The following is an 18,155-nucleotide window of genomic DNA, read 5'->3' as shown; positions in this document are numbered from 1 at the left end:
ATCTATATAGTACAGAAAACTATAAAATATCAATATATACTGGCCAGAGATCAATACAGAAAATAATAAAGACTGCAGAGGAAGCATAAAATGTATCCTGTACATTTGACCTGTGGTACAAACTACTGTGCCTCTTCACAAAGAACTGAAGCCTGTCATCTGACTCAATACAGACTGTACCCAGTATTTTAAGAATAAACTCTCCAATAGAAAACAAAATTGGAAAGAAACCTAATAGGGATAACTGCATTTGTTTTTCCTACAGTTTCTTACAAAAAAAAGTTAAAGATCTTCTAAGGCAGAAAAAAAATGCTTTCACTTTATTTGAATAGGTTTCCACCTTAAGATTTGTTTTCCTAATTGTACTGGTGTTTCTCCACAACACATTCATCATTATTCAGCTGCATTCGAGCACTTTTCAAAGAATAAAAAACATTTGAAAAGAAAAGAAATCATTTGATTTCGGTGGCCCTAAAGAGAATTAAACACCCCTAAGGAAGAATTCTAGTACATTCTCAGTGCACATTTACATGCAGCCAGTGAAGTAAACATTTCCATAATTGCTCACTTCAGAACACGTTACCCAGTTTCTAGGTACAATAACTGTCAGGAGTCAATGAGGAATAAAGAATTTTCCTGAATCTATGCACATAACCTGACTGGCATTAATAGCACTGCAGCCCCACACAAGGTAAGAAATAAATTACTGGCAGACTTCAACCCTGTCTTTTGAGATAAACCGGCATTTCTACAACTGTCCCCCTTAACAACTGCCTCCATTTTCACCCAGCAGCATCCTACAATAGATGCAATACCAGTCTACAAATTAATTTGTAATTACTACTTTTGACTGCTCTACAAAGCAGCCCCCAAAATGTAACATCTGGCATCTCTCTGCCATTTTCCATCTGCAAACAGCTGTTATCTCTAATTACTAGCCTTCCTATATTCAGGAGCTTCAGAATGGGCACAGATTATACAACGTACAGGTGAGATGAAATCCAGTCACTACTCATTCAGCATATCCAAATGAATGCTAAAAACACCTGCAAACACATCTTCTTAACATGCTCTTCAAGTTATATACAGTATTTAGGCCAAAAACAAGAGTAGGTGCTTCCTTCCTAGGGTCCTTGCTTATGCAAAAACCCCATCCTCACTGGAAAAGTTTCAGCTTTCATAACAGTGAATTAGCTGCAAAAGATTTTTCTGGTTTCACCATGTCAAAGTCAGTGTCACTTGTGTAAGAAATAGTGAAAGATTTCTATTATTAAATTGTTTTCCAGTTCCATTAGCATGAATCTGGGAAAAGCACCAGCTTAACACGTACCGCAATTCAAACGGGCAGACGCAGACTGATTAAGATTTAATATCACATTCTTATGCTTTCCTCTGAAAAGCACAAAGCATTACAGCCTGTTCGGATATGAACAAAGGACTTGAAAAGGCAGTGCTGAGGAAAGCAAGTCTGAGTATGATGCCACAGCATTATAACCACGAGAGACTTGACGATTTAAAAAAATTTAGAAAAAGAGTTTTAAAGAAGGTGTGAGTTCACGAACCAAAAAATAAAAAAAAATAAAGAGGCAATAGCTTGAGTGAAATGTCTGTTAGTGCAGTAACTAGACTAAATGAGATCACATGAAAAGGAACCATATTAGCGGTATGGCATACTGATAATCACAGAAGTCTTTCAACTGGAAGGTGGTGATTTTGATTCCCCACCAGGGATTATTCAAACGGTTTAGTGGGTGGGAGAAACCTATTTGGTTAGTAACTAAATTGCCATGGGGAGCAACGTGCGAGTTGGTCAGCCCCACAGATCTCCCGCTGCAGAAGGATATGGATACAGCTATCAGAATAAATACTAAAAACACAGCATGGGATTCTGCCTGGAGCTACGAATTATGCCGATGTTTCATTTCTGAAATCTAAAAAAAATAGCAGAAATGGAAACAATAGAGAACACTAGATTGCTGTTCAGTTTAGCATCGAATACTGCATTTTACAAGCAATGGAAATGAAGTCCCCAATTTTCTTTAGAAACTGCTGTGCCACACTCAAAAAGAGCAATAAATACTTTATACAGTGCTTAATATAAGATAGGGAGCTTCAGGGAAAGGAAGCCAGGTCCTGTGGGGTACATCTGCTTAGAATTCATAATGCCACTTTCACTAATGTTATCATTATCAGCACTGGTAAAAATACAGGGGATGTGTTTGGGTGATGCCATGAATGCAGGAACAACACAATTTCCTTCTAGAATGACAAGAGGGTGTGTTTGCAAGTTCACTGTGGCATGGAAATCATTCACAAGCCTTGGGTGAGCTTCAGACCGCAACTGTCCCCTGAACTTTGCACAGCGTTCAGTTCACTTTCACTGACATGGCATTTCGACAATGGCACAGCTGAACTCCAGTCAACACAAAGACAATCAACTGAAGTGTTACTCATGATATACATCTTCAAGAAAAGGTTAGAGATACAGGTTTTATCATTTTACCTTACAAGAATTGCTACAAAAATATAAATAGTTCTGTGAGCTTTAACCACCAACTTTACTCAGCATGGCAAAAGATTTCAAAATGTAAAAACAAGTGAAAAACTGCTCAGTGTGAGTGAATGAAAAACCATGGGACACAATTATTCACTGCAATCCGCCAGCAGTTTGTACCTTTATTATTTCAGGCACCGGAGAACATTCCCAGATTCCTGACCCTTTACAGTAGACAGGAAGCAAATCACGTTCCTGCACCAAAAATGCATTTGTTTTCCGTGCTCATTTTTACAGCTCGCTCTGATTGAGCAATGCCAGTAAAAACTGTCAAGCCCGTAAGGTGGAAAAAGCTACAGAGGAAATTGAAATTTGATTTTTTTTACAATGGCCTTACTGTCAAAAGCTGATTTTAGGAAAGTGTTCCTGAGTGATAAACTTCATGACCTTAACATGTGTTTTATATCATTATAAATGTCTTAATGTCTAATGATCAGTAGTTAATTAACTCAATGTTTCAATTACTGTTATAACTAAAGTAACTTTTCATCTGCAAGAGACACCAATGTGTGAACTGTGGCTTTTGATCAGAACAAAACAAACATATGTAGGGTGTACAAGTTATTATATTAATTCATTGTATTGAACTCATTTCCAACATGAAGTCACATGTGAAAATAATGCACCTTTAATCTGCTATGCATTGCATCATTTCACCTTTTTACTTTTCATGCAAACATCTGAGGTGAAGGAGCCTGTCTGGATTTTAGACATCAAGCAGAGCAACAGTAAAAGGCACTTATTTAAAGGTCAATACACAACAGGTTCAAATCACAGGTCCAGAAGCTTATCTGAAGATTTTGACTTTATTTTTAAATTAAGCACACAAAACAAACAGGTGGAGCTCAAGGGAAAAGCCCTTTCAAAATGATGTCCCAACAGTGTACACAGATAACATTGTATAGAATGGAATATATAATATCACATCATAAAAAAATCTATTTTAGTGTGTCTGATAGATTTATTTCATGCTGCTCATATACTTAACATCAAAACATACTTATCACTTACAACGGCAACAAATTCACAAAGTTATTACATGCAAAATGGTACCAGGTGCACCGGCTTTTAATTGAACAGACGTGACTGTAAACAGAATGTAAATTCAATATATTAATGACCACTTGTTATCTACGGGGTTGATCGCCCAGACCATCATACTTGAACCTCCCCCATCCTGCACTTCTGTTTTACAAATCACTTTATGTTTGCATCGGCTAGTGTATCACTCTGCTTCTCTGTGAACACATTCACTGAAGTTCACCAGGGTGCTCTACACAAAGCTTGGAATCATTCCTAAAGAGGACATGATGCCCTCCACCTGAAGGTGACTCCACCTGAAGTGACAGTCTAGCCTCAGACATGTCAAGAGAACTATACAGTTAGTGGGACATATTGGTTCCTTTCTGTGTTTGTCTTTCTTCATTTCTAACAGGCTTGACATTCAATAGCTTAGATCATCCAATTTCCTGTACCTAATTAACTATCATTAATGAGGTGGTTTACCACGTCTTTCATGGATGATTAATAAAAACAATGATGCCAGAAACACTAAATCAATACCCCAAAAATCCGTACACTTTATCCTTTATGCTAAGTATACTTAGCTATATGAATCAATACAACAAATTATTTAAAAGCCTGCTAACGTACAGCAAAGTTGTTGTATGCAAAACACTACCATGCATTCAATTATACTGCACTGTGGCTGTGACTGAACTGCAGTACTGCAGACACAACTGAGGGAAGTGGACCAAACTAGGACCTGGACAGTTAAAAATCCAGAATCACTAGATCAGCCAAACTGATCCAAAAATAACAGCAAGTATTATTCACAAAAGCATGGCCATGGATTAAATCTACCTAAAAATGTTGGAAAGAAAGCAGAAAGAAAATATAATAAAAGGTGATTTTTACAACAAAAATCAATTCAGGAACTGAATAATTTCTGGGAAGACTACAAGAAAAACTCAACAGTGAACCACAAGCCAGAAAACACGAGTTGAAATGACAGGAAATGCATTTAAAACTGAGAATGGGAGGCACTTCTTTATACAAAGGGTTGTAGGAGCATGGAACAAGCTATTTCAAGAAACAACTGGATGAAATGCTCGGATCCACTTACTACTATTAAACAAATTAGCTAAATGGGCTGAATTGGCCTCTCCTGATCTGAAACCGATCTTACGTTCCTTTCGATTAGGTAAAGCCCCTCACCATCTCTAATTCACCTTTTTTTTTGCTTTTCTCCATCTGTGTCTTCACCTTTCTAAGCACTGTTAAGATGTCAAACATCCATTCCACAGTGGAATCCAAGATGTTTCTATAACACGTTGTACTTGAGGAACACAACAAAATATATATATATGTATTTTTAAATGGCACCTTGGTAGAAACAAAGGAACTGTTAATATTTAAGAAGGGCATTCAAAGAAAGAACTTACTTCCTCTTCTCATGGGGGATTTATCCCTCACAGCAGGATGCTGATCTCTACAATAAATTTTGATCCACAGGCATCCTACAGGCGCTGAGCATCTTGGCTACCTTTTCAAAACCCCACTCCTGTCTGTATCAGAAGAGTCTCCAGCGGGGATTTCTAGTAGCTTCTCCCAGGCACTTGCCTGCCCACAGTCCCACATTAGCGCAATCAATAGCACCAATTGCATCGGGGACACGAGATAATCTATACAATCCTTTTTCTTGGTGCATTGCAGTGTTGAAAACTACAGTGGATAAAAAGGTGTTACCCTTGACAGACTGGGAGGAACTCGTACACAAAATTGACTGAAAATAAGTTATGTTGCTTTTTTATGTTCCAAGTGAATTCACATTGCAATAAACAGTGAATTCATTTCAAGACATGTTTTGAAAACCTTTATTCCATCATGTGTCTGATTTTTCAGAACATCAATAAATGGAAATTGTACATTTTACTGAACAAATGAGTACAAGCTCATCACTTTGACTTATCCTGCAGTTTCAGTGGTACCCTGTGATATACTGTACTTAAACTATACAGGTCTGTATACAGTTTGGCATTAAAATGTGTTAAATTGTTAAACAATGGCATTAAATAGTCAAAAGATGTTACCTTTCCTTACACATAGCATGAGTATTTGGAAAGTACTAAATTTTATAAAGTGCAATTACAGCATTCGTGAAATATCTGTTCATAAAGTGTATTGAATTTTAATGGTAATAGTTTCCACTGGTGCCAGACACAGTGCTTACTTAGCAGGACCCATTTTTATTCATTTTAATTTTCCAAAGGTAATAAATCAAAGGCAAAACAAGTACAGTAGGGTCTCAATATTTAACATTTGCAAATTCATGTATTCACAACTCAGTCTGGTCAACAGGCTTGCTGAATCCAAGCTGAGGGTTGAAAGCACAGCTTTCATATTAGCTGTGCAACAGACTCCAGACTAGGATCGAGAGATGAATCTAGCTGGAGAGAGAGCCCTGCTCAAGTACCCACTTGAACGGCTCCCAGTTCCAAGTCGGAGATGTGGAGAACTACAAACTGGAGACAACTGTACAGGCTCACCAACAGTTTCAGAGCCCTTTTCATTAGAGGGCAGGTGTGTTAATCACAGAGGCAGAGAGCGAAACAGCAGGTATCCGCTGGACGTGGGGGAGGGATTCATGTTCTTTATTTTACCTGAATACTCTAAATATCTGATTCCCCCTTTTTACTTATTAAATTATTTTGTTATAGTTATTTTCTTAACCAATTTAAAGCCAATGCATTCATACTTCAATGCTCAAATAACAGAGGGTTACGTTAGTCTTTTACCCATAGTATACACTGTAGTACAGAATGGACAGTATGAGGGTGAACATGGTTAGACACTGTATGAGAATTTGGCTTTTTGACAGTTCTCTGCACAGGACTTTTCGTCCTGTTGAGACCCTCCTGAGTCAAATTCCATCGCTACCCAATAAGTGAATACCCCCCTCCTCTGAGTTTCATATCAAAGGACTCCACAAGTAAAATCACTTTAAGCCACACAGAAGTACGACGTGATGAAGACCAGGAGGAAGCTCCACATACAGAACATCTCAAAGGGTCCAGGTGCCACAATGGCACAGAACACAGCTCAGAGGTGCCCAGCAAACAGCAGATAACACTTGAGTTATTGTCCAATAGAGCAAGACTGGAATCACTATTTAACTGGAGCTCCTGACGGACTGTACGAAGCCTCTAAAACAACATAAGAAGAATGTGTATCCTCATAGTACTGTATGTTAAGGTGTACAACGTTTTCGAACAAGTAATCTTCTGCCATTTTAATTGAGAACCTTTTAACCATTAGACAGGTATAGCTTCGTTCTTCTATGCTTATTCTCAGTTCATCTTGATATCCTGCCCACAATATTTTCCTTTACTTTTGCCTTAAACTGGTCCGTTTCATTACAAAATGAAACATCATAGAAGAGGTTTAGGACCTAAGTTCTAGGCAGAATGTCTTTTTGTTTTATGTCAACAGACTTAAAGAGGAGAAAGGTTATCCCACACTGATGATCATTTTTGCCACACTTGTTACAGCAGAAATTTTCTGTGAAAAAGACACACACATTTTTTCTATGTTGACAGTAGCAACTGTTAATCGTGTTTTCACTCTGGCACCTCCAGTTAATCCATTCAGCTATACCTGAACAGGCACTGAGAAGCCAGACCTCAAATATTAAGCAGGAAGGAGAAACATGGGAAAAAATAAATAGTTTGTAAATGTACAGCACAGTAAGCACTAATACTTAAGGGGGAATTAAATAAAACAATCTATTGTCATATAATGAAATAGCCCTTAAACTGATACATAATGAATAAATCTGTTAAATTACTGTATATTCTGTCTTTTTAAGAATTTATTTAAAATCCTTATTCAAACAAGCCAAAACACCAAAACAAGCCAACCTAATGACAGCTTGAAACAGAACATCTTTCCATTCTGATTTCCTCAAACCAAATGAACATCTTTGTGCAATATCTTTCTGAATCTGTGCTTTTTTATTGTCAAGGCAATTAGCTAATTTCGCAAACTGATTAAATGTTTACTCATAAACTTTATTTTAAGATATCCCCAAAAACTGCTAGAAAAGAAGTAAAATTACATTAAAATACCAAAATTAAATGAACAATAAACTATAACAGAAAAACACTAAAACCATTAACAACAGCACTAGTAAGTCAGTAGTCTGCAGCCCAGGCCAATGACACTACCCATAAAAAAGTAAATCTTTAGCCACTGCTTAAAACATTTCTGAAGACTGCTCTCGATGCCAAGCTAATCCACAGCTCTAATGCAATGTTATTAAAAAAGCAGCCCCTGCAACAGATATCCAATTGACTTCAGGAACTGCAGGGAGACCCATAGAGGAAGATCTAAGAGTACAGGTAGGCAATTAAGGAATCTACAGCTTAGCAAGGAGGGTATGCACAATCTTGAAACAAGGATGAGCCAGAACTGATGTAACACATTTTATTAATATCTACTAACTGTGGTCTGGGTGTTTTTACACAAACTAGGACAATGTGTATTAAGCACAACAGGCATCTCTTCACCAGCTGGTAACCTAAGATAATGTACAGTACAGCTCTTTGAGAAAATAGATGGATAGGATATGCATCTTGCTAATTTACTTCATTTAAATGCTGAATCTGATATAAAATAGGCAGCATATTTCATACTCATATACACTCCACATTTTTTAAAACTAAAATATTTTCAGCACCCAATAACAATAAAACTATTATTACATGGAAAAAAGGGAATCATCGAAAGCACAAAAGAGTTATTTGGATACATGGAGTTGTAAATTCTTCTTATTTTTCCTATCTTTTAGTCAGAATGAGGTCACATTAAATCATTTGCTGGTGTGTTACATATCAACGGTGTTTGCTCATCCTACAATGAACCCAACTTTCCACTGGCAAACCAATACCAAATAGACTGGCAGTAGGCAGAGTCCATGGTTAGACAACCTTGAAGGTGAAATTCTATCAAATAAAAAAGCCAAAACAGGAATGAAAAAGATAAACTGAGCATTAAAACACAAACACAGCAATGCAAAATTGACCGGAGTTAAAATATCTAGTTCAGTAAAACAAAACATTTAATTATAGCAAAAAGTACTGAAAGATATGAGAATCTGAATTTATGCCCATACAAACATGCTGTATATCAAAGGAAATGTAGAATATAAATGTAATACTTGTATCTATGTATTTAAGATTTACACCACCAAGCAGGAATGCATTCATTCTCCTACAGTTAGCTTTTGTACTGCATTTAAGCCTGTTATTCAGAAACTATATACAGAGGTTCACCTTCTGTGTTAAAAGACAGCTTTCAATTACTTACATACATATAGTAATGTATGACTGTAACCATCCAGGCAGTTTAAATATACTTGGAAAAACCTTGGGACTTGACAGATTAAATTTTAATACGATACTGGCTTCACCGAGAGAAGAGCACAATGGAAAATGGCTTTGCTTTCTAAAAAGTGGTTCCTGCCAAAAACAACTCAAAATGACAGTTTGTGGTTCTGGCCAAGGGAGGTCTTAAGCAGAAAGAACGGCCTGCACAAGGACCCCAACAACTGCAGCTGAAAACTGTTAACTGCCATTTTTAATTCTTGCCCAGCCACTTCATTATCATGGAGCTTATTTTTAGAAACACAAACCAGACAATCTAACCCTACATCCTGCCAATGGCATTCCCACTGAAAAACAACGTGCTGGAACCTCTGCTTAAACTAAGAAAACTAAAGTAGCTATAAAAATAAAAGGCCGACTTTCGAGCTTACGAGACTACCTTTCTATCAGTTATTACCAGCAAAACAAAATCTATCAGAAAATGTTTAAACAAAAAGATACATCAAGTGGTAGAAGCTGCGGAGTGTTAAGTATTGTTTACCTGTCAGCTGGCATTGATTAATCTTGTGTTCAGTGAGATCGCTCAGCGACTCGAACACCTGGAGGCAGCTGTCACAGCTGTGCAGAGCTTCCTCTTCTATCTCCTCCCCCTCCTCCAGAGAAACCAGCCTTTTCTTCAGATCGCCTCCTTCGCCATCCTCAGCCTTCCTGCCTAGTTTACAATCGGGATCTGAAAAACGGGTGAGAAATAGTTTAAAACTACAGACCCAGACTAGTGGCCTGAGCAATAAACAGCCACCTGAAAGACACTCGGGTAACGTTACGAGATAAGAGCATGCAGACAGACGTACAGTAAAGGGATTGCGATGTGTTCACATGAGTGAAATTCAAAACTATTTGCTCGTAAAAACAAACGTGGAGACAATGGCACATGATCCAGACACAAAAGGACAAAATATAAATCATACAGATCTTACAATTTGTTTTGATTCAAGGTAAAAGTGTGAAAAACAGGTGTGCAAAGTAGGTCATTTACATGTTATCACATGCCTTTAGCTAATTTACGGGACAACAAGCAAATCTGAAAAATGAAGTGACTCCAGACAGTTTCCCCTAAAGTGCAAATGTGGTCTCCAGAGCAGCAGTTTTAAATGTGGAGTGAATCATTTCAATACATTGAAAATACTCTTTAAAATAATGATCAACATTTAATGCATTAAAATCCTAAAAAGTCAGCCATTACACGTGTTAAAGCAAAGTGGTCATTAAACAGATTTAATGGAACATACATTATAGATACCACTACTGACATTTAATAGAGACATTCAGAAGCAGACTGCAAGTAAATAAGAACAATACCATAAGGGCATGAATCTCCCTCAATTTCTCTCATAGAAATGTTTCAGATAAAGCAATAGACAGATTCTTGAATAATTTATCCATCCATAAGGGCAGCTCCAGGTTGCACACATCAATATTTTTCACTTTATCTTTAATTTTGCTTTTCACAGAGGGCATGCAATATGTCTTTTTAGCCAGGTAGTGCTACATCGGAGGGTTTCTGAGCACAGGTAGGCGAAACAGTTACTTCAGATAATATAGAACAAGAACCGTTTCGTGAAAGAGGATTTGCAGCTAAAATGCAGCCTTTTTTAAAAGCCGCTGCGAGGAAAGTGTTCCTGCATCTGTGGCGAAGTCTCTCATTTTGTTTAAGAGAAAGCAATATCCCACAAGAAATAGTAGATGAAAATTCATGTGGGCCACCCAGGATTTTGAGATTCTAGAAACTTCAGGACACCATCACACCCACTATTGTCCTCAACTCAAGGGAGCAAAGATGAGGGAGGCTTTCTAGTTGGTATCACAGCAGCAGGAGGGTGGAGACGCACCTTGCAGCTGCACATTTCTCTCAGCTACAAACTGAGCTGAGTAGAATCACACTGACCTCCATAAAAAATCAAACATGTACTTTTTAGTAAAACTGAATGGTTTACCCAGAGACATTTGGAAATGACCCACTCATGAAAAAACAAAGGACTGCCATTCCCTTTTCCTCTAAGTCTTCCAACCACAGATTTATATGTGCTCTAGTCTGCACACGCCAGTGGTGCCACAGAACCGGTCTTTACAATGCATACAGAAGGGTCTCAATACTAAAGAAAAGTGCACAACATAAGCTTCACAACTCAGTGCTGCAGGACTATGACAAGACCAAAACTGCAAATGCAATAGATGTAAAAACAGAAGAACAAAATCAAATGAAAAAGGGTGTCTTTCTGCAAAATAAAAATAAAAAAATGCTCTGATTTACCAGCTTTCCAAGGGAAGCAGTCTGTGAGCACTGGCAGACTGTTTTAAATACTCAGTGACAGATTCAGTAGAGTGCCTTCAACACAATTACCCCCAGAAGTCAGAGGTAAGGGACTGGAGTTGAAATTAAGGGCACAAAAACTATGTGAGAGGCTGTCAAGGACCTCAATCCTCCCCATTGAAGAAATTAAAATGTGATTCTGTGGTTCAAGAATGAGAATGTTAGATTGAACCTAGACATTCTACATCAACCAAAGACTTCAGGGAAGAACGAATAGTAATATTCGTTTACTTCCACTTTCGCTGTTCCTTAAGTGCTGGGAGTAATATATATATATATCATTAATGGGTCAGCAAAGTTCTGGGAAGGAGTCCAGGTCTGACTTAATAACAAGTAAAGATAATAGATACAAGTGATGAACTATCCTTAAAGCCCTCCGCAGTGTCTCTAACTTGCAGCTTTGCTCAAATTGAATTAAATTGCTATCTTTGGTTTCAATCTCAAAGTTTCTAATAATGCTGACCATGACTGTCTGTTACCCTTAAGTTTGTACATTTTTGGTTAATAGTATTTATTTCAGTTTTGACACAGATTCTGCAGTATTTTGTTTGATGACACGAAAATGAAATGGGAAGTCACTTTTCAGAAAGGAAAAACTCATTGAATCAGTAAATTCAGCATGGCACACGTTGACTCACCAATTCAGTTACACATTCCATCGCTCATTATTAAAACGATGAGCATGGACCCAGGTTCATACTGCTGTATGAATCACAGTGCTCAGCTGGATTAGAGCCTGATATTAATGTTCAGGTCCAGGACAGTAATCCGCCTGATGCACACAGGAACACTCTGCATCCTGCTCTGCTAAGACAGTGGCTGAATGAGTGAATCCTCAGTGTCTCCAGCTAATGAAATTCAACACTTCTTCACCACTCTTCCCAACTGTTCTGTGCATCCCTGACTGCACTACAGTGTCAACTGAGCATATGAGCAGAGGTTAAGATAGAGACTTGTGATCTCCTTACCTGAGCCACAGATATTCCTTAAATGTGTTAGTAACCCATTTTTAAAGACTGACTACTAAAGTACACGTTTCTCAGAAATGGCTTCAAACACCCAAAACCCTGGAGGAGGTGTAGGAAGGAACTGCTGATTTTTAGCTTTCAGTAACCCTCCTCGACATGCTGTTATTGTTTTCCTGAGATGCATAATCGTAAGTGCTTTCTGCGTTTGGCCTCCGGGTGACAACCTAGTAGGCAGATTTCAGGGAGGATTAACAAACAGGTCTGTTAATGAGCTCCTGTATTATAAAACATTACACATTTTCAATTCATTAAAAAAAAAAAAGTCACCGAAGTTAGAAAATAAACCGGTTTTGGGAATTGTCTGCTTCAACATCTATTGATTGAGATTCTGCATCAGAATCTAGAGGCACATGAGAGACTGTGTCATCGGTGAAGCACGTCAAGGTTAAAACTCTGACCTAAACAATCTTAAAAGACCCCAAAATTCTTCAATGGTCATTTGTCCCAGGTAGACAGACACATCACAATGCATTTACATACAATGTACACTTCAGCCTACTTCTGCAGCAACCCACTATGTCTTCCTCCAAATCTTTTTCTAGATCTCTTCGTCATTCCTCCTCCTCCTCCCTGGGCTCCAATGCTTTATTAGTTCCTGACTTTTCCCACTCTCTCGCACCCGAAGAAGGCTCCACAGCCAAAACAATGTGTTTCTTTCCTTCTCTTTTCAGCATGGAATGAACCTTTAATTGTTCCAATGTACATTTACATACTTGCATTTATAGCAAAACATTCTGAAGTTATCTGAAGATTGCTTCTTAACTGAAATCAGTGCTTAATTTAAGACAAAGCCCAAGACAAACCTTGTGCTTCTAAGAACATAATGATACTGCACATTTTGCTTTAATGCAGATTTTTTTCGTTTGAGTACACTCATTAGAAAGAATTGAAATGGCTCATATTGAAACGTTTCACGGCTTACTTAATGTTCAGTGTGCGACCTGAAGACACCAATTCATCATCGTAAACTCTCAGGTGTGAGGTGACATTTATTACCAGATAACTTTCATCTAATGTTGTGAGTTGCTTTTTCCCCCCTCATCTTGCTGAATGTTTCTGCTCTTTAATATTTATAGTTTTTTAATTGATGTTCTCTTTCTGCTCCTTCTCCCCCACAGGTCCCTCGCTCCCCATCACCCCACGGGGTCTCCCGCTGGAAGGAGGGGCGCCGGTAGCCACAGGCCCCCCTGCAGCTGCTGCCTGCCAATTCTCCAGCCCCCCAAGAGAGGCCCTGCACCTCATCGCCTCGCCGCACCGCATGGAAATGAGCAAAACTGCACGCGTTTCTAGGTTAGCTCCAATCGGAAAGCAGCAGCGCTGGCAAGGCAAGATCTCTGTCCTCGGAAGGCAGCAGATCAAGGCACACAACATTAAAAACACAGAAGAAAGCAGTGGCTTTTTGGGGGGCTCAAAACTTTAAACCATTCTCTGGGCTAGATCCCCCCCCCCCAATGTTGCACTGCACCCACTGGTTATATTCTCAACTCACTCCAACTGATAAATCCTTCTGAACTTAAAAGAACCCAGGAACACAGGCACAAAAATGAAAATCAGTTACAAGTCATTCTCAGGCAACTTTTTTCACGCACATTGAACATTTTAATGCATTTAAGAAATGGGTATAATAAGTGTCATGGATGGCCAGTATGTAAACATGGCAACCAGAATCTATGTGACAAAATGTAACCTGTGAAAATCCTCAGGCAGTAATTCAATCGCCAGATTTTTATCCTCCCAACAAGCTAGAATCTAAAACTCATTGCCCTTTTTCCCTCATCAAAGCTCAGCTAAAGTATTCATTTTTATCACCAGATGACTTCTACTTAGATTCTCGTTATGGGAGGGTAGATGTCAGCACAGACATAATCAAAGGTTATAACTTTCCATCTTATCTGAAGAATCTGCACTGAATCTGAAATATCAGATTATTAAAATATTTCATATGGATAGTTCTCATTTATTTAAAAGTGAAACTTTTAGTACTACTTTGTGGTTAATAACAGTACAGTTTTAAACTTAAGTAGTGAAAAGTAGGTTCCTACTCATAAAAATAACTACAGATAGGTAATTTGTATAGTGACAGAATTCACTAGTTTTGCAATGTTTAGAAGTGCTCCAAAAAAGAGAAACTAAAGATGTTAAGTATATATTTTGGAAATAAAAAACATGAAGGTTCAATAAAGCAAAGTAGAAAGTCCATAAGGTTCTTTCATTATCAACTTTCCTGCTCCAGTGTTCACCCACATTATAAGATAAGATCACTTCTTGTTAAGTGATTAAGATCACAATTGGATAGCCATATACAATTTCTTGCATTTAGAATTTGTCTTTTCGCATACCCCAGCTTGCTCTCGATGAGACACATACACACAGACAGGTCAGAGCACAGGGTCAGCCATTGTACAGTGCCCCTGGAGCACCTATGTGAAACAGCATTAAATAAGCACCTGCCACCACAGTACTCCAGAGGCAGAAACTTTCTTGTAGCTTCATACTAAGCTAGAAAACAGTTTTCATAACTTTTGGAAAAAAAAAGAAAAAACAGCTGTTCTATTCCTATTGTTGTTTCTTAATATCAGTAATATCTATAATACTTCCTAACAGCGCTCTTCTGAGAGCTACCCATTTTTGTCACACTTTGAATTTCAATTAAATTATTCCAGCTCAAAGGTGGCTAACGGACCTCAAAATGTTTCAGCGTAAGGAAACAATCACAATTGCATGCGAATGCAGGATATTTATCAAAAGATCAGTGGCTCCTGAACATGAAAGCCACCACGTCTGAACTTTTCATCTCGGAGAGAAAATTATGTGAAAAGGAAAACCGGATAGGCAAGAACATGGTGTAGTGGCCATATGTGCTGAAACAATTCGGGATTAGGGATTGCCATGCGCACTGTGCAATATAAATAGACGATTAGGAAGCAGACTTGTGGTTGAAAGGTTTAATTTTCAACCTCATAATTACAAAATTAGAATTAAAAACACACAGCTAGACTAAACCTCAGGGAAAATAACCACCGGACTTACAGTCAATGTCCAGCGCTCCTGGGTGCTTGACACAAGGACGTGCCTGAAGGGAGAATGAAATCAAACAACACTGCTGCCCAACATGCATGTGCATTAAGAGATCGACAGGAAGACCAGGCACAACTAGACACTCATAAAGTGTTAAGTTTTGTGTGACAGAATGTCTAGAGTTAGTGCAACTGTTTTTTTTAACAAAACTTAATATTCATTGCTCATTCCTTTGAGAATACTGTTACACATAATCAATATTAATACGTCATCTAAAATTATATTTAATCTGATTCTGCCTGCTTGGTTGTATTTCAGTCCACTGTCCAGATGTCCTCATTATTTGGATCACTTGTGTATGAGAAAATGAACAAACTGGGCAGTACATCAAGCTTCATATAATTCATATTAAATATCACAAAATACTTTAGGATTAGGCCACAAAATGTCTGAGAGAATAAAACAGGCTCAACATAATTACAGAATTTATAAGAATTACTTGATATGTAAATAAAAACTGAGCAACAACCCATTTGAAGGTGCTCGTAGAAACATACAACAGGCCAAATTCAGGCAGTGCGATCCTGTGATTCAGTATTTCAGCACAAGACAATATTGTGCATTACTGATGCTACATTTATTTCTGATATATAGTGTATATAGAGTGCTTAAGCCTTCTGCAATGGAATACAGGAAATTAATTAGAACTCAATGAAAAATCACTTTGATTCATGAATGTCATTACAAATACAGAGATATATGATATAAATATTTAATAAGAATCCAAATTTATTTGTGGATCAAAAATGACACTGAGCTCTGTTCTAGTATAAAAAGAAACAGCCACACTGTAATCTTCAAAACTTTGTTTTGAATAGCCTTATTCAAATTTGCCACATTGTTTTTGAAGTGTGATGTTAAGTTACTCATATTCGTTAACAACAGATATCGCAAACAAAATATTCATAACAATGATAACTGTTGTTAACGTCACTGTAATAAAGAATAAACATATAGTAATCAGTGAATACATCATAAAATTTATTAAAATTGAACAAGGAAGATGAAAATAAAGGAATTAAAACAGATATGTATAAATGACCCCTACTTTTAGCAGTCTATTGAAAACAAAATTACCCACACACAAGCCAAAAACACTGACATTACAGCTAAAACCAAAAGCAGAAACAGGGCAGCATGAATGCCTGAAAATGAAAGGCATTTAAGATTTACAACTGTCAATAACTTCACACTAGGTAAAGAAAAAAATATATCAAAGCAATCCAAATGAGAAGCAGGCTTTGACCCCTCTTGCTTAGTGGGAGAATATTTAACAAAGGCTCTTGCAACTCGATAACAGAAGTTGAAGACGAAAGGAAATGAATAATACAGTATAAACTTTAGAAGCCATGAACTGAGACTTCCCTTTCAATAACAGCATATACATAACCCACTGAAACATGTCTGTCTATGATTGATCTTTGTGCTTTAAATGTATTACTTCTGAACTTCAGTGAGTTTTAGATCTCTCTGCATGCAAGATAATTCAGTCCACTCCATTTTAGTGAATTTGACATCCATTTCCAGAAAATAGCTGGAACCTTGCACAGTAAGGATAAAAAAAATGAATCATGTGGTTATAATTATATACAGGCAGCACAGTGGTAAAGCAAAACTGTGGTTCTTCACTCTATGGAGCACACAGAAAAAAAGACTCATTAAATCTTTCAACAGAGATGAGTATCATACTATATATATATGTGCTCAGTTTTAAATATACGAAAGCCTTCTTTCACAAAACCTACAACAGCACCTTTACTTAACTATTCTTGTAACACTTCAAAATAAAGGAAAAGAACAGCTAGAATATATCTGGGGGCCAATTTATAAACTTATTGGCTGCTTTATGTCATCAGATATTTCCATGTTTTCAATAAGTTACAAGGATCCAGGCAGTTTGGAGATTCACAGCAACTTGGTAATTGTGTTCAATGAATAAGGAATAGATGGATTTCATTATTTATTGAGACCCGCTTTGATCTAAACGCTTATTAGAGCATTTCTAGTGCAATTCTCAAAATTTCCACTTAGTTATGACAACGTCTTCATGTTTTTTTAAGCCTACAAAAATGGCACATATAACAAATATGAAAGCTATCAGATAAGGTAATTTGTAAAAATAAATACAGCAATATCATATCTGGCAGTTCTTTTTCATTGCAGCAAAACAAGGAAGAATACTGAAGATCACCCAGACAACAGTTGTAAGAAAAGTATTTTCTCATCAAATTAAAATATTTACTAAGATATTTAAATACAGTTTCAGTTTTGTCCATTAATTTTTTTAATGATATGTTATCAAAAAGATGTTTGAATTGAATTATAGGAGACTGATTTAATGAAAATGTTGCAAATTCCTGCATCGTACCGCATGCACATTTCCAAATACAAATAAGTAAAGTAAAAAGAGCATCTAGAGATTTCTATCATCTAGCTGCTACAGTTAGGACAACCTCACAATTCAGAAGAAACTGTTACATTTGTACTGTTTATATTGCTTTAATACAGAAGAAAATTCCCCTCATGCTCTGAATATCATATATTCAATATGAAACTTCTACATTTAATTCCTTCTACAGCGAGTCCTGCTTGAGAAGAACACGTGGAACAGTCACACACCTGTGCCCTAATATGAGTACATCTCAATGAGCCTGCAGCCTGACCATGTTTTAAACTGAGTATCCGAACAAAAACGCTAGAAGACCAAATTAATTCAACCAGTGTACAGTGCTTTCTAGGTC

General features: G+C 37.3%; 1 protein-coding gene and 1 long non-coding RNA gene across 4 annotated transcripts in view; one reads left to right on the top strand and one right to left on the bottom strand.

The window, feature by feature from the left end:
- The window catches only part of znf521 (zinc finger protein 521), a 189,282-nt gene that overhangs the window by 148,793 nt on the left and 22,334 nt on the right, over nucleotides 1-18,155 (bottom strand). For all 3 annotated transcript variants that reach the window (XR_001479137.2, XM_015353833.2, XM_015353835.2), the window contains one exon: nucleotides 9,479-9,667. Coding sequence is in view for 2 of the 3 variants with exons in the window: in XM_015353833.2 (XP_015209319.1) it covers nucleotides 9,479-9,667 (189 nt within the window). In the remaining variant the exon portion in view is untranslated. The remainder of the gene's footprint in view (nucleotides 1-9,478; nucleotides 9,668-18,155) is intronic.
- On the top strand, nucleotides 2,392-17,634 carry LOC107078149 (uncharacterized). Its single transcript, XR_001479138.1, has 3 exons — nucleotides 2,392-2,475; nucleotides 13,455-13,626; nucleotides 17,578-17,634. It is a non-coding gene; the product is annotated as an uncharacterized lncRNA (long non-coding RNA).

Source organism: Lepisosteus oculatus, chromosome 6 (genome assembly GCF_040954835.1).
Source record: "Lepisosteus oculatus isolate fLepOcu1 chromosome 6, fLepOcu1.hap2, whole genome shotgun sequence".
NCBI classification, from domain to species: domain Eukaryota; kingdom Metazoa; phylum Chordata; class Actinopteri; order Semionotiformes; family Lepisosteidae; genus Lepisosteus; species Lepisosteus oculatus.
The sequence above is the reverse complement of the archived record's forward strand: the minus strand, read 5'-3'. Positions and strand labels throughout refer to the sequence as shown.